The 24,335-nt window shown below is 46.9% G+C and overlaps 1 protein-coding gene across 1 annotated transcript; it reads right to left on the bottom strand.

The window, feature by feature from the left end:
* Window positions 1-5,154: 5,154 nt before the first annotated feature.
* LOC135002317 (oocyte zinc finger protein XlCOF6.1-like) lies at window positions 5,155-20,245 on the bottom strand. Its single transcript, XM_063951655.1, has 3 exons — window positions 20,164-20,245; window positions 19,948-20,045; window positions 5,155-6,560 (listed from the first exon to the last, which is right to left on the bottom strand). The coding sequence occupies exons 2-3, from the start codon at window positions 20,012-20,014 to the stop codon at window positions 5,401-5,403; spliced, it is 1,227 nt and encodes a 408-aa protein (XP_063807725.1). The 5' UTR covers window positions 20,015-20,045; window positions 20,164-20,245; the 3' UTR covers window positions 5,155-5,400.
* Between the last annotated feature and the right edge of the window lie 4,090 nt (window positions 20,246-24,335).

Below are 24,335 nucleotides of genomic sequence, written 5' to 3'. Positions count from 1 at the left end.
CTGGCGCAATGTGTATAACGTGCTCTACCTGCTGCAATGTGTGTAACGTGCTCTACCTGGTGCAATGTGTAAGTGATCCTCTACCTGGCGCAATCTGTATAACGTACTGTACCTGGCGCAATGTGTGTAACGTGCTGTACCTGCTGCAATGTGTATAACGTGCTCTACCTGCTGCAATGTGTATAACGCGCTCTACCTGGTGCAATGTGTATAACGTGCTCTACCTGGTGCAATGTGTATAACGTGATCTACCTGCTGCAATGTGTATAACGCGCTCTACCTGGTGCAATGTGTATAACGTGCTCTACCTGGTGCAATGTGTATAACGTGCTCTACCTGCTGCAATGTGTGTAACGTGATCTACCTGCTGCTGTGTGTGTAACGTGCTCTACCTGGTGCAATGTGTATAACGTGTTCTACAGGGCGCATTGTGTATAACGTGCTCTACCTGCTGCAATGTGTATAACGTGCTCTACCTGGTGCAATGTGTATAACGTGCTCCACCTGCTGCAATGTGTATAACGTGCTCTACCTGGAGCAATGTGTATAACGTGCTCTACCTGCTGCAATGTGTATAACGTGTTCTACAGGGCGCATTGTGTATAACGTGCTCTACCTGCTGCAATGTGTATAACGTGCTCTACCTGGTGCAATGTGTATAACATGCTCCACCTGCTGCAATGTGTATAACGTGCTCTACCTGGAGCAATGTGTGTAACGTGCTCTACCTGGTGCAATGTGTATAACGTGTTCTACAGGGCGCATTGTGTATAACGTGCTCTACCTGCTGCAATGTGTATAACGTGCTCTACCTGGTGCAATGTGTATAACGTGCTCCACCTGCTGCAATGTGTATAACGTGCTCTACCTGGAGCAATGTGTATAACGTGCTCTACCTGCTGCAATGTGTATAACGTGCTCTACCTGCTGCAATGTGTATAACGTGCTCTACCTGGTGCAATGTGTATAACGCGCTCTACCTGCTGCAGTGTGTATAACGTGTTCTACCTGCTGCAATGTGTATAACGTGCTCTACCTGCTGCAATGTGTATAACGTGCTCTACCTGGTGCAATGTGTATAACGCGCTCTACCTGCTGCAGTGTGTATAACGTGTTCTACCTGCTGCAATGCGTATAACGTGCTCTACCTGCTGCAATGTGTATAACGTGCTCTACCTGCTGCAATGTGTATAACGCGCTCTACCTGCTGCAGTGTGTATAACGCGCTCTACCTGCTGCAAAGTGTATAACGTGCTCTACCTGGTGTAATGTGTATAACGTGTTCTGCCTGGGGCAATGTGTATAACGTGCTTTACCTGGCGCAATGTGTATAACGTGCTTTACCTGGTGTAATGTGTATAACGTGTTCTGCCTGGGGCAATGTGTATAACGTGCTCTACCTGCTGCAATGTGTATGAGGTGCTCTACCTGCTGCAATGTGTATAACGTGCTCTACCTGCTGCAATGTGTATAACGTGCTCTACCTGCTGCAATGTGTATAACGTGCTCTACCTGCTGCAATGTGTATAACGTGTTCTACCTGCTGCAATGTGTATAACGTGCTCTACCTGCTGCAATGTGTATAACGTGCTCTACCTGGCGCAATGTGTATAACATGCTTTACCTGGTGTAATGTGTATAACGTGCTCTACCTGCTGCAATGTGTATAACGTGCTCTACCTGGTGCAATGTGTGTAACATGCTCTACCTGGTGCAATGTGTATAACGTGCTCTACCTGCTGCAATGTGTATAACGTGCTCTACCTGCTGCAATGTGTATAACGTGCTCTACCTGCTGCAATGTGTATAACGTCCTGATTATGTCCCAGTCAGAGGTGTGTGAGGTGGAGGAGGTGAGTGAGGTGGAGGAGGTGAGTGAGAGGGAGGAGGTGAGTGAGAGCGAGGAGGTTAGTGAGGAGGGGGTGGCTGCTGCTGCAGCCTCCAGTGATAGTGATGGTGTTGTGGCTCCGCAGCCACGCACCACTACAAAGACGGGCCGCAATGTTAAATTCAGCTACGCTGAGAATATGGCTTTGGTGCGGGAGCTGATGAGGCATCATCGGCAGTTGTTTGGCCATGATGCTGCAAAGGTGTCGTCACGCAGGAAGAGTGTTCTGTGGGGGAAGGTTGTTGCGGCTGTGAATAGTGTGGGTGTGGTGAGGCGGAACGAGGACACGCGTCGTAAGCATTTTTACGACATAAAGCGCCGTGTCAAGGCGAAGATGGCCAAGGAGGCTAAATCGGCCCGCCAAACCGGAGGTGGACACCCCTTCCGTGCATCTTACCGTGATTGGGAAGAGCCTGTGCGTGCACTCATTCCGCCAGAAGTGGTTGGTGCCACTTATGTCCGGGATTCGGATCGGCCAAAGCAGGATGGTGAGTTGTGTTTTTTGTGCTTTGTCCTTAGTTGTCTGAAATGTCTTCTAGCTAATTGTGGTTGTCAGTTTGTGCATTCTTCTAATGTGTTGGTGATGTAGTGCAGGCATGGCCAACCTGTGGCTCTCCAGCTGTTGTGAAACTACAAGTCCCATCATGCCTTGCCACAGTTTTGCTATTAGGGAATGCTAAAACTGTGGCAGGGCATGCTGGGATGTGTAGTTTCACTACATCTGGAGAGCCACAAGTTGGCCAGGCCTGATGCACTGTTTTTTTTTTTAATTATTACTGGTTGCCTTGGCGTTTTCCTGGTGTTGTAAGTCAAAAGTAAATGTTTGTAGGTGTGTTTTCATGCTTTAACATTTTTAATTTAATTGGGATCTATTTTTGTTAGTTGGTTTCTTCTAATCAAATTTATATTTCAGTCTGGTGCGGGATAAAGCCTAGTTTATTGACTGCTCTCATTGTTCCCAGTCACTGCCCCACGGCACATGGGATAAAAGTAGAAGAGGGATTCAGCCTATATACACCAGAGCTTCTTTATATCTATCAGAGGAAGGATCTCTATCAGAAGAATGGTTATAGCACTGTTATATAACAGCATATATTATCATTATTACAGGCTGCTACTCTCACCCCAGCCTCATTCATTCTTCAGATGTTATATTTCTGTAGCGGGTGCTGGAGATACAGAAAGGTGGTTCTCCTGATTTGTGGACTCATTGCATACAGACGTCATTACTAGTCACTGGTTACTACTCGTTATCTGACTGATTTATATTTATATCAGGCGTCACTCAGTGATTGACAATAGTATTGTGGAGATGCATGTTGGGACAACTTAGCAGGCCTTTGGAATGAAACAGGCAGAAAGCTGGATATTATCTATGTACTAACCTTGGGATAATATAATGTATACCTCGCTCTGTGACAGGGTTTCATATTGTATACCTTGTTACAGGGAATATCCCTTCTCAATAACAATATTGTCACAGAAGTGATACAAATGTGTAGAATTGGATATGCATGCCTTAGAGAACTGTGCTGTGTTACACATGATATGCTCAGTCACAGGAGAACATCTTTTATTACCAACAATATTGTTTTATTCCATGTGCATATCTCTGTGATGTGGTCAATTATCAATTTATATATGTACTGAATGGGTAACACATGTGATTGAGGGTTCTGATCTCGTATAGGGTTTTACAATGATATACTTGGTTGGTACTTATTTCATGCCTATTGAAAAATCTATCTTAAATAAAAATAAAAGTTATGTTTTAATTTATTCATGAAACAAAGAAAAAGAGTGTGCCACACATTAAGGCTTCTTTAGATATAAGCCCACAAGCGGTTTTTCCTAAACCCCCTAACCAGTCATTGCAATTTGCTTAATGGCGCACCTCCAACCTGATTAGCTAATCTTTGGTATTAACAGTTTTGGATTATTCCCTCTATCGGTTGGTTCATACATAGGATCATAAAACAATGATCATTTGGGCCTGTGCATAGTCCCTCAGACTTAGCGTCTTCCTGGAAATACTTGTGGATGGAGCCCTTCATTCGCTTTGCCAGGATTTAAGGGTGGTCAATCTGTTGAAATCAGAGCACTACATTTTGGCCACCGTGCTCGATCCTAGGTTTAAAGCCTACGTTGTATCTCTCTTTCCGGACACAAGTCTGCAGAGGAGGAAAGACCTGCTGGTGAGAAAATTGTCAACTCAAGCGGAACGTGACCCGTCAACAGCTCATCCTTCATTTTCTCCAGCAACTGGGGCTGCGAGGAAAAGGATAACATTTCCGAGCCCACCCGCTGGACACAAAAGTAACAATACAAGTGACACATTAACAGGAAATTGTTTCTGTCACCATAGCGACAATTATCTGGAAATAAGATAATACACAGACACATAAAAAGACTCAACGGAAATCTTTTGTTTTTAAACAACTTTATTTCATATCTTTAATACACAGATTTTTCTCTATATTTTACACTTAAAAAATACTTTACTCTGCACAACATGGATAAAATATCATTTAAAGCACAGAAACAATTCAAGTTACATTATAGTATTGCAGGTAAGTAAAACAGATACATATCAGGAGAGCCAAAACCCTATGGGGGTCATTCAGACCCAGCCGCAATAGCGGCCCACAGCAGTTTCCTGGTGGTGGCAAAATGCACATGCGCAGCGGCTGCGCAGACACAGACATTGCGGTCGCATCTCTGAGGGGTAAATGCGTGTGGGCCGGGACCATTTTCCGGGGGGCTGCGTGATGTCACATCTGTGTTCATCTCAGATTAACCCCCTATAAGCTTCCAGAGTGCACCTCATATCTCATCTTTTCCAAGTTACTACAAATGATATGAGATCGGTAGCAGCACTACTTATAGGATTATTACACAGAACACACATAAAGGCTGACACAGCAAATAACAGTAACACATACAAGGGATTAATTAGAAATAAGGAAGCATAATCATCATTAAGTCTAATTATCAACTGATTCTGTGCGGAACACATACACCTCTTTACTGCCTCCAGCAGCCCCTGGTACTGTACTGTGACCATCCGTCCTGTCTCCCCCCACCACTGCCACCCGCCCTGTCTTCCCCCCCTACTGCCACCCAGTCTCCTTTCACTACTGCCACCCGCCCTGTCTCCCCCCACTGCAGTCACCTGCCCTGTCTCCTCCCACCCGTCCTGTCTCCCACCACTACTGCCACCCGCCCCATCTCCCCCCACTACTGCCACCCACCCCGTCTCCCGCCACTACTGTCACCCGCCCTGTCTCCTCACTACTGCCACCTGTCCCATCTCCTCCCACTACTGCCACAACCGGTCACACCCACTACTGCCACCCACCCTGTCTCCCCCAACTGCTGTTACCACCTTATTGCAAAAAGCATAGGAGATAGGATAAGAACCTTGAAGAACAACGCATGGCAATGATGAGTATACTCCAAAATAAAATAGTTCCTTACCTGAGTGATGTCTATTGTGTGCAACAAGAGCAGATTTATTTCTCAGAGTATAGAAATGGCTTCTCACCTGTGTGACTTTGCTGATGTCTAACAAGAACTGATTTGTGCGCAAAACATTTCCCACACTCAGAACATGGGAATGCCTTCTCACCTGTGTGACTTTGCTGATGGGTAATAAGTTGTGATTTTTGTGTAAAACATTTCCCGCACTCAGAGCAAGAAAATGGCTTCTCACCTGTGTGACTTCTGTGATGTATAACAAGATCTGATTTCTGTGCAAAACATTTCCCACACTGAGAACATGGAAAAGGCTTCTCACCTGTGTGACTGCGCAGATGTGTAACAAGTTGTGATTTACTTACATAACATTTCCCACACTCAGAACATGGAAATGGCTTCTCACCTGTATGACTTCTGTGATGTATAACAAGATGTGATTTACTTACACAACATTTCCCACACTCAGAACATGGAAATGGCTTCTCACCTGTGTGACTTCTGTTATGTCTAACAAGAGCTGATTTCTGTGTAAAACATTTCCCACACTCAGAACATGGGAATGCCTTCTCACCTGTGTGACTTTGCTGATGGGTAATAAGTTGTGATTTTTGTGTAAAACATTTCCCGCACTCAGAGCAAGAAAATGGCTTCTCACCTGTGTGACTTCTGTGATGTTTAACAAGATCTGATTTCTGTGCAAAACATTTCCCACACTGAGAACATGGAAAAGGCTTCTCACCTGTGTGACTGCGCAGATGTGTAACAAGTTGTGATTTACTTACACAACATTTCCCACACTCAGAACATGGAAATGGCTTCTCACCTGTGTGACTTGTTTGATGTAGAACAAGATGTGATTTACTTATACATTTCCCACACTCAGAACATAGAAATGGCCTCTCACCTGCCTTACCTGTGTGCGGGTTAATTGTCTTTGTGTTCTGTGTAAAACATTTGGCATCTACAGAACACGGAAACACTGTATCTACTGTCAGAGCTGTAACAGATGCACCAATATCAGAGTGATCAGGAGAACATTTCCTAGGATCAGAGGGATCAGCTGATAGAGCTGGATGTATAATTGGGGTAATGGGGTTATCTCCTGGAGAATCCTGTCTGCTGTCATTATCTTTTATGTCACAATCCGGGGATAACATTACATGTCCTTCTGAGATATTCCTGCTTGTGTGTCCATCTGCTGGAAATAAAATACATTATGGAAATGTGACATTTTCTGTAACAATATAATTCTTGTAAACAATAGGAGAAGACGACTCTCTGGGATACTTAATTGTAAATGTGTGTGTATAATAAAACATAACTTTTAATGAAGGCTTTATAATATTGTGTCTCAGACTATCATTGTGTCCACCCTCCTGAGAACACTCACAATAACAAATGTAATATTATAATAAGACTTAGATATCTCTCTCTCTTGTACTGGTAACTAACCATGAAGTATAAATGGAGATGTAGTCACTCGCCAAGTCCTATGTCAGCACCAATGTAAAACAATGGATGGGGAACATATCGTATGAATTGGAGATTCTAGATGAACAATAACATCAGTCATATGAGCTGATGGATCAGAGAAATGTCTCCTAACGTTACTCCTGGAAGCATTGGTAAGGTAGTATTCCTTTATGTGTGTGCTCATACACTGGTAAGCCTGTACATGTGTTACTCACCCATATATAATGTATATTGCTACAGCAGAGTAGGTGTGGAACAAGTTACTTTACATGCAATACACCATATGATACACTGTAATCATCATCATCATCTTCTAGGTTATAATCTACTTTCTTTTACGTCCTAGAGGATGCTGGGGTCCATTTAGTACCATGGGGTATAGATGGGTCCTTTGGGAGCCACTGGCACTTTAAGAGTTTAATAGTGTGTACTGGCTCCTCCCTCTATGCCCCTCCTACCAGACTCAGTTTAGAAAATGTGCCCGGAGGAGCCGGTCACAGCTAGGGGAGCTCCTAGGAGTTTTCTTAGTTTTTTATTTTCTATTGTTAGTTAGGTACAGGGAGGCTGCTGGCAACAGCCTCGCTGCTTCGTGGGATTTAGTGGGGGAAGTAGGAACCAACTTCCTGAAGAGTTAATGGTTCTCTACTCCGCTGACATGACACTGAGCTCCTGAGGGTGCTGATCACAAGCCCACAAGGCGACAGCTGTCTCCCGAAGCATGGCCGCCACCCCCCTAACAAAGCCAGAAGAAAGAAAAAGTGGTGAGTACAGCGCCCGTGTCCCAGTTAGCGGGTCACCAGCGGGTATGGCGGCACAAGGGTGGGAGCACAGCTTTAACAGGCTGCACTCTAGGAAGGCTCAGTAACACACAGTGTAGGCGCTTTGAGGAGCGTCCTGAGCCAGCGCTGATAAACCCTACACTGGTCACACAGATAACAGGGGCTAATCTCCCTGTTATCACTAAAATCCTCAGGCCAGTATAAACAATTAGTGCGGGAAGCCGTGCGCCATTACAAGGGGCGGGGCTTCCTCTCAGAGTGGATCCAGCACTCACCAGCGCCATTTTCTCCCTGCAGATCATAGGAAGAGACGCTGACAGGGAGCGCCGCCCTCCACATAACTGCAGCATACCTCTGCGGTACCGGGGGGGGGATGTGATTATAGTACTGATTACCCTATTACGGTCAGTATGCGCCGGGCTTTTATCATAATAACTGCCTACAGGGGCGCTGTGTGGCTGGCTCCTTATACTCTGTGACTCTCTGAAGGTTCTCTGGGGGGAACTGTGTCTGACATTTTCCTGTGTGTGTGTGTGTGTGTGTGTGTGTGTGTGTGTGTGTGTGTGTGTGTGTGTATATATCCACATTACCTTGTCTAAGGACTCTGTGTCCTGTGCTGCAGAGTGTGTATCTTCTCCTGAGGAGTCTATTCCATGTACTCAGGACTGCAATGTGCTGTCTCAGCCTTCTGAATCCGAACCCCCATGGGTGGATTCTTTAAGGGGAATGATATCCCAGATTTCAACAAGGATGTCACATACTGAGAGAGAGACGCAGGTTTTGAGACAATCTGTAGTGGGTTTGAAATATTCAGCTCCCACTACTTCATCTAAATCCCCAACTATATACCCCCAAAAAATGTACACTTGCCCAGATAATGCAAGCTGACACTGATACCGACTCTGATACAGGGGACGGTGATGGGGATATGCAGGGGGGATGCATCCATTGCTAAAGGGGTGCAGCTAATGATTGAAGCCATTAGGGATGTTTTGCATATTTCTGAGAAGGTTCCGGAACAAGTAGAGGAATCTTATTTTACAGTAAATAAGAAGTCCTCGCTTACCTTCCCTGCTTCTAAAGGAGTTAAACTCCTTGTTTGAAAAATCCTGGGAAAACCCAGAGAAAAAAATTCCAGATCCCTAAAAGAATTCTCATTGCTTTCCCTTTCCCTGAAGAGGATAGGAAGAATTGGGAAAACCCCACCCATAGTAGACGCTTCTGTATCTAGGATGTCTAAAAAGGTGGTTTTACCTGTCCCTGGTTCAACCGCTTTAAAGGAGCCGGCTGATCGCAAGACTGAGACTACACTCAAATCACTACACACTGCTCCAGGCATGGCTTTAAGGTCCACTATTGCTTGTACGTGGATTTCTAAAGCCATAGTAAAGTGGTCAGGCACCTTACTAGAGGACTTAGATACTATGGATAGGAGTGACATTGACTTGTTTTTACGCCACATACAAGATTCAGTAGGTTTCATGGTGGAGGCCATGAAGGACATTGGCCTGCTACTTCCATGGCTATCTCGGCACGCAGAGGACTCTGGCTATGCCAATGGACTGCAGATGCAGAATCCAAGAAAAGTGTGTTGAACCTGCCATTCACAGGTCAGGCACTATCTGGGGACGCATTGGATGCGTGGATTTCCACTGCGACTGCGGGTAACTCGACATTTCATCCCTCCGCAGCAGCCCTAGCTAGGAAATCTTATCCTTCGTCCACACTGCAGTCCTTTCAGACCGCAAAGTTTAAAAAATCCAAACCCCCTCCCACCTTCTTTAGAGGAGGTCGGGGAAGGTCCAAAAAACCGGCACCAACAGGTTCCCAGGGACAGAAACCAGGTTCTGCTTCCTCCAAATACTCAGAATGATGGTGGACCTCTCAGTCTGGAGATCAGGCAGGTGGGAGCGAGACTAAAAGATTTCAGTCACATCTGGGCGTCATCATGCCTAGACCTCAGGGTGACGGATATTGTTACCAAGGGGTACAGACTGGAGTTTCAGGAACTCCCACATCACAGATCCTTCAAATCAGGCTTACCAGCTTCGCTGACAGAAAGTGCTATTCTACAGGAAGCCATTCAAAAATTGGTATGAACAAATGTTATTGTTCCAGTTCCACCTCACCCAAAAACCAAGGGTTATTACTCAAACCTGTTTGTGGTACCAAAACCGGACGGTTCAGTAAGGCCTATATTGAACCTGAAGTTGTTGAACCCCTACTTGAGGGTTTTCCAAATCAAGATGGAGTCTCTGAGAGCGGTGATCTCAGGTCTGGAGGAGGGGGAATTCCTAGTATCCCTGGATATCAAGGCTGCGTACCTTCAAATTCTGATCTGGCCGCCTCACCAGGCCTATCTACGGTTTGCACTACAGGACTGTCACTATCAGTTCCAGACTATGCCATTTGGCCTCTCTACAGCAGTGAAGGTGTTCACCAAGGTCATGGTGGAGATGATGCTCCTCCTATGCAAATAGGGAGTGAACATAATTCCATATCTGGATGATAGGCTGATAAAGACATATTCCAAGGAGAAGCTGTTGCAGAGTATTGCGCTCTCAACTCAACTACTCTGGGATCATGGGTGGATCCTGGACCTTCCAAAGTCACATTTGGAACTGACAAGGAGACTGTCCTTCCTGGGGATGATACCCGACACAGAAATGCAGAGGGTGTTTCTACCGGTGGAGAAAGCATTGGTGATCCAATCAATGGTCCGGGATGTCTTGAAACCTCCCCGGGGATCGGTTCATTGATGCATTCGCCTTCTGGGGAAGATGGTAGCCTCCTATGAGGCTCTACAATACGGAGATTCCATGCACGGTTCTTCCAGCTGGATCTCCTGGACAAGTTGTCGGGATCGCATCTTCACATGCACCAGCCGATATGCCTGTCGCCGAAAGCCAGAATTTCACTACTCTGGTGGCTGCAAACTTCTCACCTGCTGAAGGGCCGCAGGTTCGGGATTCAGAATTGGATTCTTCTAACCACGGATGCAAGCCTCAAAGGTTGGGGAGTAGCCACCCAAGGGGAAAACTTCCAAGGAAAGTGGTCAAGCCAGGAATCGGTCCTTCCAATAAACATTCTGTAACTAAGGTCCATATACAATGGCCTTCTACAAGCGGCTCATCTTCTGCAAGATCGAGCCATTCAGGTTTAGTCAGACAACGTCACAGCGGTGTCCTACATAAACAGGCAGGGTGGAGCGAAGAGCAGGGCTGCAATGTCATAGATAACAAGAATCCTCCTCTGGGCAGAAAGACACACACTGGCACTGTCGGCGATCTTCATGCCGGGAGAGGACAACTGGGAAGCAGACTTCCTCAGCAGACATGATCTCCATCCAGGAGAATGGGGCCTCCACCCAGAAGTATTCACAGAGGTAACACGCCGATGGGGTATACCTCAGATAGACATGATGGCCTCTTTCCTCAACAAGAAGCTTCGGAGGTACTGTTCCAGCTCACGAGACCTACAGGCAGTGGCGGTGGACACCCTGGTGACTCCATGGGTGTTCCAGTCAGTGTATGTGTTCCCTCCACTTCCACTCATCCCAAGGATTCTCAAACTAATAAAAAGATCAAGAGTTCCGGCGATCCTCATTGCTCTGGACTGGCCAAGTTGGGCTTGGTACGCGTATCTTCTGACATTACTGCTGGAGGATCTGAGGCCTCTTCCTCTTTGCAAAGAACTTTTACTGCAGGGGCCGTTTGCCTATCAAGACTTACCGCGGCTACGTTTGACGGCATGGAGGTTGAACGCCAGATCTTAGCTCAGAAGGGCATTCCGAATAAGGTTATTCCTACTCTGATCTAAGCTAGGAAGGGGGTAATGTCTAAACATTACCATCGAATTTGGAAAAAGTATGTGTCTTGGTGTGAATCCAAAACGTTTCCTATGGTGGAGTTTCAACTGGGACATTTTCTCCTTTTTCTGCAAGCAGGTGTTAGCCTATGCTTAGGCTCCATCAAGGTACATATTTTGACCTTGTCTATTTTCTTCCAGAAACAATTGGCTGCTATCCCTGAGGTTCAGACTTTCTTGAAAGGAGTTCTGCACATCCAACCACCCTTTGTACCTCCTATGGCACCTTGGGATCTTAATGTGGTGCTGCAGTTCCTGCAATCGGATTGCTTCAAACCTTTACAGGAGGTGGACGTAAAGTTTCTTACTTGGAAGGCGGTCACGTTGTTGGCCTTGGCTTCTGCCAGACGTGTGTCAGAATTGGGGTCATTGTCGCACAAGAGCCCCTACTTGATTTCACATGAGGATAGAGCTGAGCTCAGAATGCATCAGCAATTTCTCCCTGAGGTTGTGCCGGCTTTTCATATCAACCAACCTATTGTGGTGCCAGTGGTTACTGACATCTCAATTACCTCAAAGTCTTGGATGTCGTGCGGGCTTTGAAAATCTATGTGAAGAGAACTACTCGTCACAGGAAGTCGGATGCACTATTTGTACTTTATTATCCCAAAAAGATTGGGTGTCCTGCTTCTAAGCAGACAATTTCATGCTGGATCAGGCTTACTATCCAGCATGCTTATTCCGCGGCAGGATTGCCAATTCCAAAATCTGTTCAGGCGCACTCTACCCGTAAAGTGGGTTCTTCCAGGGCAGCTGCCCAGGGTGTCTTGGCTATTCAGCTTTGCCGAGCAGCTACATGGTCACGTTTGCTAAGTTTTACAAGTTCTATACTTTGGCCTCTGAGGACCTCAAGTTTGGTCAATCAGTTCTGCAGGAACCTCAGCACTCTCCCTCCTGTACTGGGAGCATTGGTACATCTCCATGGTACTAAATGGATCCCAGCATCCTCTACAGACTACGAGAAAAGGATTTACCGGTAGGTAATTAAAATCATAATTTTACATCAGTGTCTTACCTCTATATTCTCAATAGTAATAAGGATGGTGTGTGTAAAGAGAATTACATATCAGAAACTATACAGCTGCCGCCATACTTCTGCTTCTCATATATGTGCTACTGGCAGCAGTGAACATCTGAGTGAGAGTGCAGGGAAGACAGCAGAGTCTGATGAGAAAGAGATTGTGTCTGCCTTTTTAGGGCTGTACAACACCTGTCACCCCTGTTAGTATATAAAATAATAAATAAGAGGAGCGTGGTCCATCCAGACGTGCTTTCTGGAGCTCTCCTCACTAAGTGGCTTCTTATCTACCCTACCTGATAGCTCTCAGCCGTCGCTGGGACCAAGACCCAGTCTATTAAGTCCCCCACTCCTACTGCCCTAAAGCCAATCGCTCCACTCACTCTGGGCACCTTTCACTGCCGCAGCCTAGTGACGCCTTTGAAGCCATGGGCTGTATTCTGGGGCTAAGCGTGCCCAGTCTTTGCCTTCTGCCTTCAATAAGGTTTAATATAAATATTATATATATATATATATATAGAGAGAGAGAGAGAGAGCACAACGACACGGGACGTGCACATGCGTGTAGATGGCGACACTAAAACTACTGGATGATCATTGTGAATGTCTGAGGTATTGATACAATGCAAATTTGTTGAGATATTGTTTCTTTTTCAGATGGAACCATGGGTCGTGCACGTGATGCGACTGGAAAAAGGGAGCCATTGGTTGTGGCCGAGACCGGCATTTGTTTGTTGGTGATCCCTTGTAGACAGTGAGTAGTATCCATGTTCAGTGGAAGAAGCCTGGACACCAAGAATCTCAGCGGCAGAACAGTGAGCGATAGTAGATCATGACAAATCGGGACCACAGGCATTTAGGTCGCCTAGCAACCACCAATCGTTCCAAACGCATCAGGAACTGCACCAACAGAACAATGCCGGACCCAGCCAAACAATCCCAGATCTGGTGAATTGGAGGGCCATGTGAGATGTGGTGGCACGTCAGACTGGTGCTCTGAGAACCAATCCAAGCCTTTCAGCAACTGTTCCGCCACTGAGAGCAAACCTAAAGTTTAACACTAATGCGATAGCTGTTTTTATGGTAATTATTTTGAGCCATAGTGTAGGACCTGCAGTATAGTGGGGTCCCTTGTCGGGGGCTGCAGGATTAAATGCACTGAGCAATATATGAACTAAAGCTCCACTGTTTATTATTGTTAGTTAATATACTGAGTGCAAGACACAGTTATGTATGTAGTAAGGCTACTGGGAGACCTTAGATTGAGCAATATTGGATCTGACCATTACATTCCCTAAAGTCATAACCTCAGAACTGCACAGAGCAGGAACTATTATTCACAAGTAATTAGGAATGTGCTCATCATGAACAAGTCCACAATTACCGTCTGAAGGTTACAAAATTATTTCAGGTCTACACAACTGATATTTGAGAATAAAGCCTTTAACAGAAAACACCCCTGAAGAAGTCACTATTGACGAAACGCGTTGGTTGATACGCAATTTGTATTTAGAGTGGAGTGGATAAGAACAAGCCCGCCCATGCAAGGGTGACAACAAGTGCAAAACGCTTGTCTTATGATTATACAGATATGTACTTGTGATAAGCTTTTAATATGTTTTACTTGTAGTTCTAGATTCAAATTTCATTTTGTTTCTGAATCTTATACGAATTGTATTTGGTGAGCTCAGGTCTACAGTATAGCAGGTAATATTTCATACCTGCATCATCTAACAAAATGCATATAAATTAGGCACTCCACAAAAAACAATACTAATTATATTATATACATACATATATACACATTTATATATAATCACTAATAATAAACTTCTGCTTGTTACTTTTAATAACATTATACTGTTGTGTGTAAAAACTCTCTACATGTGATATTTGTCATGGATAGCCTTGTGTTAGAAACACCCAACTGAGAACAGGGCTGATGGCGGAGGAGGGTGTAGGATAAGAGATTGCTGTAGTGACTGAGCAAGGAGAATATATGACTTCTGTAATAAGTATTTATTACTCACCTGTGCTGATATCTGTAGGGATCTCCTCCTCCTTACACTGCTGATCACCCCTCACATACGTCTCTTCTTCTCCCTCTATATCTTCTGCCTTTATATCAGTCACATACGTCTCTTCTTCTCCCTCTATATCTTCTGCCTTTATATCAGTCACATACGTCTCTTCTTCTCCCTCTATATCTTCTGCCTTTATATCAGTCACATACGTCTCTTCTTCTCCCTCTATATCTTCTGCCTTTATATCAGTCACAAACGTCTCTTCTTCTCCCTCTTTATCTTCTGTCTTTATATCAGTCACATACGTTCCTTCTTCTCCCTCTATATCTTCTGCCTTTATATCAGTCACATACGTCTCTTCTTCTCCCTCTATATCTTCTGCCTTTATATCAGTCACATATGTCTCTTCCTCTCCTGCTATATCTTCTGCCTTTATATCAGTCACATACATCTCTTCTTCTCCCTCTACATCTTCTGCCTTTATATCAGTCACATATGTCTCTTCTTCTCTTTCTGTATCTTCTACTTTATTATCAGTCACATACGTCTCTTCTTCTACCTCTGTATCTTCTGCCTTTATATCAGACAGACGTTCTTCCTAAATTACCCCAAAAATAGGATTTTAATACCTACCGGTAAATCCTTCTCTCTTAGTCCGTAGAGGATGCTGGGGTCACATCAAGAACCATGGGGTATAGACAGGATCCACAGGAGACATGGGCACTTTAAGACTTTCAAAGGGGTGAGAACGGGCTCCTCTTTCTATGCCCCTCCTCCAGACTCCAGTTATAGGAACTGTGCACAAGGAGACGGACATTTAGAGGAAAAGGATTTATTGTTAAACTAAGGTGAGATACATACCATCACACACCTCAAGCACGCCGTACAACATGGCATTTAACACAACGCAAGTCAACGGCATGAGCATCATCAGCAACTATAAACGTAACACAACATGTGTGTAACCACAACTAATAACTGCAGATACAGTACGCACTGGGACGGTCACCCAGCATCTTCTACAGACTAAGAGAAAAAGATTTACCGGTAGGTATTAAAATCCTATTTTCTCATATGTCCTAGAGGATGCTGGGGTCACATCAAGAACCATGGGGTTATACCAAAGTTCTAGAATGGGCGGGAGAGTGCGGATGATTCTGGAGCACGGAATGACCAAACATGAGGTCTTCATTAGTCAGGGTATCAAACTTGCAGAACTTCGCAAAGGTGTTTGAACCCGACCAAGTAGCTGCTCAGCAAAGTTGTAATGCCGAGACGCCCCGGGCAGCCGCCCAGGACGAGCCCAACTTTCTGGTAGAATGGGCCTTCACCGATTTCGGTAACGGCAATCCAGCCACAGAATGAGCCTGCTGAATTGTAGGACAGATCCAGCGCGCAATAGTTTGCTTGGTAGCAGGAGCCCCAATTTTATTGTGAGCATACAGGACAAACAGAGCTTCCTTTTTGCTAAACTGAGCCGTTCTGGCGACATAAATTTTCAAAGCTCTTACTACATCGAGAAACTTAGATTCCAGAAAGGCGTCAGTAGTCACTGGCACCACAATAGGTTGGTTCAAGTGTAACGACAAAAGCACTTTCGGCAGAAAATGCTGACGAGTCCTCAATTCTGCTCTATCTTCATGGAAGATCAAATAAGGGGTCTTGTGAGACAAGGCCGCCAATTCAGACACCCTCCTGGCGGATGCCAAGGCCAACAGCATGACCACTTTCCAAGTAAGGAATTTTAACTCTACCTTCTGCAAAGGTTCAAACCAATGAGATTGAAGGAATTGCAACACCACGTTAAGATCCCACGGTGCCACAGGGGGCACAAAGGGAGGTTGGAAGTGCCACATGCCTTTCACGAAGGTCTGAACTTCTGGAAGAGAGGCCAATTGTTTTTGGAAGAAAACCGATAAGGCTGAAATGTGAACTTTAATTGAGCCCACTTTATGCCGGCATCCACACCGGCTAGTAGAAAATGGAGAAAACGTCCTAACTGAAATTCTTCCGTAGGAGCCTTCCTGGATTCACACCAAGACACGTATTTTCTCCAAATATGGTGGTAATGTTTGAACGTTACTCCCTTCCTGTCCTGAATAAGAGTGGGGATAACTTCCTCGGAAATACCCTTTCGGGCTAGGATCCGACGTTCAACCTCCAAGCCATCAAACAAAGTTGCGGTTAGTCTTGGAACACGCGCGGCCCCTGCTGTAACAGATCCTCCCTCAGAGGAAGAGGCCAGGGATCTCCTATGAGTAATTCCAGAAGATCCGGATACCAAACCCTTGTTGGCCAGTCTGGAACAATGAGGATCGCTCGAACCTTTGTTCTTCTTATGATCTTTATCACTTTTAGAATGAGTGGAAGCGGAGGAAACACGTACACCGACTGAAACACCCACAGTGTCACTAGGGCATCCACTGCTATTGCTTGAGGGTCTCTTGACCTGGAACAATATCTCTGAAGTTTCTTGTTGAGGTGAGACGCCATTATGTCTATTTGAGGAATTCCCCAAAGACTTGTCACTTCTGCAAAGACCTCTTGATGAAGACCCCACTCACCTGGATGGAGATCGTGTCTGCTTAGGAAGTCTGCTTCCCATTTGTCCACTCCTGGAATGAAGATTGCTGACAGAGCGCTTGTATGCCTTTCCACCCAACGGAGCACCTTTGTGGCCTCTGCTATTGCCACTCTGCTCTTTGTTCCGCCCTGGCAGTTTATGTACGCTACTGCTGTTATGTTGTCCGACTGAATCAAGACGGACCGATTACGAAGATGTTCCTCTTGCAGAAGGCCGTTGTGAATGGCCTTTAACTCCAGAACGTTTATGTGTTACATTTCCTGGCTTGACCATCTTCCCTGGAAGCTTTCCCCCTGCGTGCCTGCTCCCCAGCCTCGGAGACTCACATCCATGGTCACTAAGATCCAGTCCTGGATCCCGAACCTGCGTCCCTCTAGGAGGTGAGAACTGTGCAGCCACCACAGGAGTGAAATTCTGGTCTTCGGTGCATGTGCAGATGGGAACGGACCACTTGTTCAACAGGTCCCACTGAAACACTCTGGCATGGAATCTGCCAAACTGAATGGCCTCGTAGGCTGTCACCATCTTTCCCAGCAACCGAGTGCATTGATGGATCGATACTCTTGCTGGTTTCAGCAATTGTTTGAGCAGACATTGAAGTTCCAGAGCCTTTTCCACTGGAAGAAAGACTCTCTGTAATTCTGTGTCCAGAATCATTCCCAAAAACGACAGCCGTCTCGTCGGAACCAACTGTGATTTTGGCAAGTTTAGGAGCCAACCATGTTGCTGCATAATTGTTAGGGAGAGCGTAATGTTCTGCATCAATTGGTCCCTGGATCTCGCCTTTATCAGGAGATCGTTCAAGTACGGGATAATCGTGACTCCTTGTTTGCGTAGGAGAACCATAATTTCGGCCATTACTTTGGTGAAAACCCTCGGAGCCATGGACAGACCAAACGGCAACGTCTGAAATTGGTAATGACAATCCCAAACTGCAAACCTCAGGTAAGCCTGATGTGGGGAATAAATGGGAACATGCAAGTTAGGCATCCTTTATGTCTACCGACACCATAAAATCCCCCTCCTCCAGACTGGAAATCACGGAGAGATTCCATCTTGAATTTTAATTTTTTAGGTAGAAATTGAGGGGTTTGAGGTTCAGGATTGGTCTGATTTATCCAATCTTTTATTTATCATTCAAGCACTCAAAACATTCACCCAATCAGGTGTCAGCGGTGCCGATAGGGTCACTCCCACAGCCGTTTGTGTCCCTAACATAGTCTCCTTCTGGGAAGAGCACTCCGCCTCAGACATGCCGACACACGTGCACCCACCACACGCAGATAGACTGGGCCTATAGGGGAGAGACCCATAGTAAAGCCTGTCAGACACTACAGAAAATGTCCCAGACCTGCAGCTCTTTTATAAATTACATACAATGCACCAAAATCACTGTGCCCCCCCCCCCCCCCCCCCCATTTTACACCTTGTTACTTGTACAGCAGTGTGAGGAAGGACCAGCGTCTCTGCAGCCTGTGTAGAAAAAATGGTGCCGGGCTGTGTGCTGTGAGGGCTAAGCCCCGCCCCCGTAATGGCGCGCTTGAGACCTTTCAGACCCACTCTTTTTTAAACTTTAGTATACTAGCGGGGGCCCTGGCACTCTGTCCACTCTGGGATCCGGTCTGAAGATCAACAGTGCCTAGGTCGACAATGTTTAGGTCGACCACTATTGGTCGACAGTCACTAGGTCGACATGGATGGAAGGTCGACAGGGTTTCTAGGTCGACATGTGCTAGGTCGACAGGTCTAAAGGTCGACATGAGTTTTTTTATTTATTTTTTCATTTTTTTTATTTTTTCATACTTAACGATCCATGTCGACTACGATTGGAACGGTAAAGTGTGCCGAGCTAAGCGGTAGCGGAGCGAAGGCACCATGCCCGAAGCATGGCGAGCGAAGCGAGCCATGCGAGGGGACGTGGTGCGCTAATTTGGGATCCCGGTCACTTTACGAAGAAAACGACACAAAAAAAAAAAAAAAACTCATGTCGACCTTTAGACCTGTCGACCTAGAAACCCTGTCGACCTTCCATCCATGTCGACCTAGTGACTGTCGACCAATAGTGGTCGACCTAAACATTGTCGACCTAGGCACTGTCGATAAAACGAACCACACCCGTCCACTCTTGCCAGTCAGTTATTTTGAGGTTAAAATGCTGCTCAGCCCCCACACCCTGTAGTGCCTCTGAGTGTGGGAGCATGGTGCGCAGCGCTCCCGCTGTGCGGTACCTCAAAGACGTCAGTGAAGTTTTCTGATTTTCTTCTACTCACCTGTCTTCTGACTTCTGGCTCTGCAAGGGCGGTGGGCTCTGGGAACGAGCATCTAGGCGAACCTAGCGATCAGACCCTCAGGAGCTAATGGTGTCCTGTAGCCTAAGAAGCAGAGCCTTGAAACTCACAGAAGTAGATCTGACTTCTCTCCCGTAAGTCCCACGATGCAGGGAGCCTGTAGCCAGCAGTCCTCCCTGAGAATAAAAAACCTAACAAAGTTTTTTCAGAGAAACTCTGTAGAGCTCCTCAGTGTGCATCCAGTCTGCCTGGGCACAGATTCTAAACTGGAGTCTGGAGGAGGGGCATAGAGGGAGGAGCCAATTCACACCCCTTTGAAGGTCTTAAAGTGCCCATGTCTCCTGTGGATCCCGTCTATACCCCATGGTTCTTGATGTGACCCCAGCATCCTCTAGGAAGTATGAGAAAATAATACAATGGCATTTGCATAGTGTTAGCTTCAACTGAGGTGAAACAGTATAATATCAGTGTATAATACACACAGCTCCTCTACAGATCATATAGTGACAGTCACTTTGGTATATTGGCGAGACCCTAAATCCCACCTACCTGATCCTCCTGTGGGATCCTGTGATTCTCCTCTGTACAGTCCTGGGAATACAGAGGACGGGGACATCTCTCTGGGGTATCTCTGTTACTGGGTCCATCTGTAGGAGACACACAGTGACTGAGTACAGTGTATATATGTGATTATCAGATGATGTGTGTATATAGGGGCCCCCATACCTGCTCTCCCCTGTACAATACATGACAGTCTCCTCTTACCCAGTGATGTGAGGGGCCAGTGATTCTCCATCATCACGTCCTTGTACAGACCCCTGTGTTCCTCTATATACTCCCCCTCCTGCATGGAGACATAGACAGTGACATCCTGACACCTTATAGGAACCTGACACACACAGTGATACAGTCATCACCCAGACACATCCCCTGGTGTTACTGTATAATGTCCCATTCCCAGCAGTCACCTCTCCAGACATCACCCAGACACGTCCCCTGGTGTTACTGTATAATGTCCCATTCCCGGCATTTACCTCTATCACCCGTACACATCCCCCGGTGTTACTGTATAATGTCCCATTCCCAGCAGTCACCTCTCCAGTCATCACCCAGACACGTCCCCTGGTGTTACTGTAAAATGTCCCATTCCCAGCAGTCACCTCTCCAGTCATCACCCAGACACATCCCCCGGTGTTACTGTATAATGTCCCATTCCCAGCAGTCACCTCTCCAGTCATCACCCAGACACATCCTCCAGTGTTACTGTATAATGCCCCATTACCAGCAGTCACCTCTCCAGTCATCACCCGGACACGTCCTCTGGTGTTACGGTACAATGTTACATATCCAGCAGTCACCTCTCTAGTCATCACCCAGACCCCCCCCCCCCCCCCCCCCCGGTGTTGCTGTATAATGTCCAATTCCCAGCAGTCACCTGCCAGTCATCACCCAGACACATCCCCCGGTCTTACTGTATAATGTCCCATTCCCAGCAGTCACCTCTCCAGTTATCATTCAGACACATCCCCTGGTGTTACTGTATAATGCCCCATTCCCAGCAGTCACCTCCCCAGTCATCACCCAGACACATCCCCTGGTGTTACTTTATAATGCCCCATTCCCAGCAGTCACCTCTCCAGTCATCACCAGACACATTCCCTGGTGTTACTGTAAAATGTCCCCTTCCCAGCAGTCACCTCTCCAGTCATCACCCAGACACATCCCCTGGTGTTACTGTATAATGCCCCATTCCCAGCAATCACCTCTCTAGTCATCACCCAGACACATCCCCTGGTGTTACTGTATAATGTCCCATTCCCAGCAGTCACCTCCTCAGTCATCACCCAGACACATTCCCTGGTGTTACTGTAAAATGTCCCCTTCCCAGCAGTCACCTCTCCAGTCATCACCCAGACCATGTCCCCTGGTGTCACTGTATAATGCCCCATTCCCAGCAATCACCTCTCTAGTCATCACCCAGACACATCCCCTGGTGTTACTGTATAATGTCCCATTCCCAGCAGTCACCTCCTCAGTCATCACCCAGACACATCCCCTGGTGTTACTGTATAATGCCCCATTCCCAGCAGTCACCTCTCCAGTCATCACCCAGACCATGTCCCCTGGTGTCACTGTATAATGCCCCATTCCCAGCAATCACCTCTCTAGTCATCACCCAGACACATGCCCTGGTGTAACTGTATAATCCCCCATTCCCAGCAGTCACCTCTCCAGTCATCACCCAAACACATCCCCCGGTGTTACTGTATAATGCCCCATTCCCAGCAGTCACCTCTCCAGTCATCACCCAGACACATCCCCTGGTGTTACTGTATAATGTCCCATTCCCAGCAGTCACCTCTCCAGTCATCACCCAGACACATCCCCCGGTGTTACTGTATAATGTCCCATTCCCAGCAGTCACCTCTCCAGTCATCACCTAGACACATCCCCTGGTGTTATTGTATAATGTCCCATTCCCAGCAGTCAACTCTCCCGTCATCACCCAGACCCATCCCCCGGTGTTGCTGTATAATGCCCCATTCCCAGCAGTCACCTCTCCAGTCATCACCCAGACACATCCCCCGGTCTTACTGTATAATGTCCCATTCCCAGCAGTCACCTCTCCAGTCATCACCCAGACACATCCCCTGGTGTTACTGTATAATGCCCCATTCCCAGCAGTCATCTCTCCAGTCATCGCCCAGACATCCCCTGGTGTCACTGTATAATGTTCCATTCCCAGGAGTCACCTCTCCAGTCATCACCCAGTCACATCCCCTGGTGTTACTGTATAATGTCCTATTCCCAGCAGTCACCTCTCCAGTCATCACCCAGACACATCCCCTGGTGTTACTGTATAATGTCCCATTCCCGGCCGTCACCTCTCCAGTCATCACCCAGACACGTCCCCTAGTGTTACTGTATAATGCCCCATTCCCAGCAGTCACCTCTCCCGTCATCACCCAAACACGTCCCCTGGTGTTACTGTATAATGTCCCATTCCCAGCAGTCACCTCTCCAGTCATCACCCAGACACGTCCCCTGGTGTTACTGTATAATGTCCCATTCCCAGCAGTCACCTCTCCAGTCATCACCCAGACACATCCCCTGGTGTTACTGTATAATGCCCCATTCCCAGCAGTCACCTCTCCAGTCATCACCCAGACACGTCCCCTGGTGTTACTGTATAATGTCCCATTCCCAGCAGTCACCTCTCCAGTCATCACCCAGACACATCCCCTGGTGTTACTGTATAATGCCCCATTCCCAGCAGTCACCTCTCCAGTCATCACCCAGACACATCCCCTGGTGTTACTGTATAATGTCCCATTCCCAGCAGTCACCTCTCCAGTCATCACCCAGACACATCCCCTGGTGTTACTGTATAATGTCCCATTCTCAGCAGTCACCTCTCCAGTCATCACCCAGACACATCCCCTGGTGTTACTGTATAATCCCCCATTCCCAGCAGCCACCTCTCCAGTCATCACCCAGACACATCCCCTGGTGTAACTGTATAATGCCTCATTCCCAGCAGTCACCTCTCCAGTCATCACCCAGACACATCCCCTGGTGTTACTGTATAATGTCCCATTCCCAGCAGTCACCCCTCCAGTCATCACCCAGACACATCCCCTGGTGTTACTGTATAATCCCCCATTCCCAGCAGCCACCTCTCCAGTCATCACCCAGACACATCCCCTGGTGTAACTGTATAATGCCTCATTCCCAGCAGTCACCTCTCCAGTCATCACCCAGACACATCCCCTGGTGTTACTGTATAATGTCCCATTCCCAGCAGTCACCCCTCCAGTCATCACCCAGACACATCCCCTGGTGTTACTGTATAATCCCCCATTCCCAGCAGTCACCTCTCCAGTCATCACCCAGACACATCCCCTGGTGTAACTGTATAATGCCTCATTCCCAGCAGTCACCTCTCCAGTCATCACCCAGACACATCCCCCTGTGTTACTGTATAATGCCCCATTCCCAGCAGTCATCTCTCCAGTCATCACCCAGACACGTCACCTGGTGTTACTGTATAATGTCCCATTCCCAGCAGTCACCTCTCCAGTCATCACCCAGACACATCCCCCGGTGTTACTGTATAATGTCCCATTCCCAGCAGTCACCTCTCCAGTCATCACCCAGACACATCCCCTGGTGTTACTGTATAATGTCCTATTCCCAGCAGTCACCTCTCCAGTCATCACCCAGACACGTCCCCTGGTGTTACTGTATAATGCCCCATTCCCAGCAGTCACCTCTCCCGTCATCACCCAAACACGTCCCCTGGTGTTACTGTATAATGTCCCATTCCCAGCAGTCACCTCTCCAGTCATCACCCAGACACATCCCCCTGTGTTACTGTATAATGCCCCATTCCCAGCAGTCATCTCTCCAGTCATCACCCAGACACGTCACCTGGTGTTACTGTATAATGTCCCATTCCCAGCAGTCACCTCTCCAGTCATCACCCAGACACGTCCCCTGGTCTTACTGTATAATGTCCCATTCCCAGCAGTCACCTCTCCAGTTATCATTCAGACACATCCCCTGGTGTTACTGTATAATGTCCCATTCCCAGCAGTCACCTCTCCAGTCATCACCCAGACACATCCCCTGGTGTTACTGTATAATGCCCCATTCCCAGCAGTCACCTCCCCAGTCATCACCCAGACACATCCCCTGGTGTTACTTTATAATGCCCCATTCCCAGCAGTCACCTCTCCAGTCATCACCAGACACATTCCCTGGTGTTACTGTAAAATGTCCCCTTCCCAGCAGTCACCTCTCCAGTCATCACCCAGACACATCCCCTGGTGTTACTGTATAATGCCCCATTCCCAGCAGTCACCTCTCCAGTCATCACCCAGACCATGTCCCCTGGTGTCACTGTATAATGCCCCATTCCCAGCAATCACCTCTCT

Source organism: Pseudophryne corroboree, unplaced genomic scaffold (assembly GCF_028390025.1).
Source record: "Pseudophryne corroboree isolate aPseCor3 unplaced genomic scaffold, aPseCor3.hap2 scaffold_1762, whole genome shotgun sequence".
Classification (NCBI taxonomy): Eukaryota; Metazoa; Chordata; class Amphibia; order Anura; family Myobatrachidae; genus Pseudophryne; species Pseudophryne corroboree.
Note: the sequence above shows the minus strand (reverse complement) of the source record. Positions and strands in the feature narration are given on the sequence as shown.